Source organism: Saprolegnia parasitica, assembly GCF_000151545.1.
Source record: "Saprolegnia parasitica CBS 223.65 unplaced genomic scaffold supercont2.699, whole genome shotgun sequence".
In the NCBI taxonomy this organism is placed as follows: Eukaryota; Oomycota; class Saprolegniomycetes; order Saprolegniales; family Saprolegniaceae; genus Saprolegnia; species Saprolegnia parasitica.
Window position 1 is genome coordinate 1 of NW_012157093.1, and position 1,827 is coordinate 1,827.

A 1,827-nucleotide genomic window follows, 5' to 3' on the forward strand; every position below is an offset into this window, starting at 1 on the left:
CTTTACCCATGATGCCACTGGGTCTCGCTCGGAACAAACTCGAGACGCCCTTGCATAAAACCAAATGCATACGATATCTTGTCAGGCGGTGTATTACCGAGATTACCACTATGTTTTTTTTGTATGTGGTCCATCGTCAAGCTGCTTGATCGACCAGCAGCGTCCGCGGTCGTGAGCCAGACCCGTGTTGCGGAGTTCCACTTGGATGCGACCGTGGGCCGACCTGGAGCTGCAGCACCCGAAGGTACACATGGGTGCTCACTTGAGCTCGCGGGCTGATGGAAGTCGTTGGCTTGGCGACCGATGCATACGATATCTTTGCTCGAGCCAACATTTTATCTTGGTTTTATGCTCTTGCAGAAAAGGTCCTACAACAATCCGAATAAAACCGACGCAGCAGAAAGGCAAGCATCTCAAAATAGGCGCCGAGCGATGGCGCTCGTGGCCGCCATCGGATTGGTCTCAAGCGTCTCGCTTCTCGCGCTGCTGCTGCTCGTCCACCTTTTGGGCTGCGCGACGACACGAGTCCTTCTCTCGTTTGCTGCCATTCGCGGCCGCAAGTACGACTGGTATCTCTACACCATGTCGTTCGTCTCGCTCTCAAGCGTCGTCGCGATCCTCACTCTGCCGCTCACGGTTCTCTTTGGCGACGCTGTCCCGTGCGCTGTCGGCTTCCTCTTGCGCTATGTGCTCCCGGCCTTTTCCAGGTACGACCTCCATCCGCAGCGACCTTCTACGACGCATACGAATAGTGGCCTCTACCTCCTCGGCCATCTCTCCGTACTGATCGTCTTTTGCAAGTCGGCCGACGCGCCACCGCGGCGCGGCGTCGAGGCCATCGCAACCACGAGGCAGCCTTCGATGCGCCGTGCCAGCGTCTGCTTTCTATTGTTTATGACGCCGCTCGCGGCGACGCCCTCGTCCATCTTTGCACTGCGCATTGCGACGTGCCAAGACGACGACGCCTTCCGGGTGCGTTGGTGTTGCATGTGATGTTGACAGAGGATCGTCGTTCGATTCTTCTTCTTCTACCTAGTCGCTCTACTGGATACAAGTGGGCCAAAGCTGCGTGTGGGCCATTGGTTGCAAGTACATTTCACTGCTGTATGACCGCGCCCACGGCAAGGCGGTTGAGCGCTTCAGGACCATCCATTACAAGACGAGCAAGGGCCTCTGTATGTCGGCGCTGCTCGTGGCTGGCGTCGTTCTTGTGGCCTTGGCGCTGCATTGGGACGGATATTACACCTTGTATCTGGACTATACCTTTCTCGTCGTGCTGCACTTTAACCTTGCGTTCTGGTACTTTGACGGCTACCGCAAAAGTACTCCACGCTTTTCAATCACCTCGAAAGACCCTAACCCTCATCCCACCAATGTAGGCAGGCGCATCGCCGGCGTCGGGCCGCACGTGCACGCGATTTCAGCACGCACCATGTCGGCGCGCACGATGAGCTTTCGCTCCAACAAGTCGACGGCGGAGGACACGGACACGCTGCCGTGGCGCGTCGAGATGGACGACGTGAAGCGGTTCTTGGTGCTGGACGATTATTTTTCGGATTTTCTGGCTTTTTGCGACACGTTGGGGCGAACGCACGAGCCGCTGTCGTGGCGCCTCGTGCAGCTGCACAAGCAGCGCAAAGTGCTGCCCGCGGTCGTCTACAACGACTGCATGAGTCCGAATGGACCGCTCGTGACCATGACGGGCCTCAGCATGGCCCCCAAAGTGGCCTCCTTGGTCCGCGCGCGCCCCGACACTATCGTCGGCGAGACGCTCGACCAGCTCTACGCTGTGTTCGAGACCGACTTGCTACGGGTGATGTGCCAGCA

The 1,827-nt window shown here is 58.0% G+C and overlaps 1 protein-coding gene across 1 annotated transcript; it reads left to right on the forward strand.

Moving 5' to 3' along the window:
- Positions 1 to 388: 388 nt before the first annotated feature.
- Positions 389 to 1,817, forward strand: SPRG_17373 (hypothetical protein; the record flags this gene model as incomplete). Its single annotated transcript, XM_012357030.1, has 5 exons — positions 389 to 707; positions 753 to 972; positions 1,037 to 1,322; positions 1,380 to 1,673; positions 1,711 to 1,817. Exons 1-5 carry the CDS (start codon positions 433 to 435, stop codon positions 1,815 to 1,817), a joined length of 1,182 nt encoding a protein of 393 aa, XP_012212420.1. The 5' UTR covers positions 389 to 432.
- Between the last annotated feature and the right edge of the window lie 10 nt (positions 1,818 to 1,827).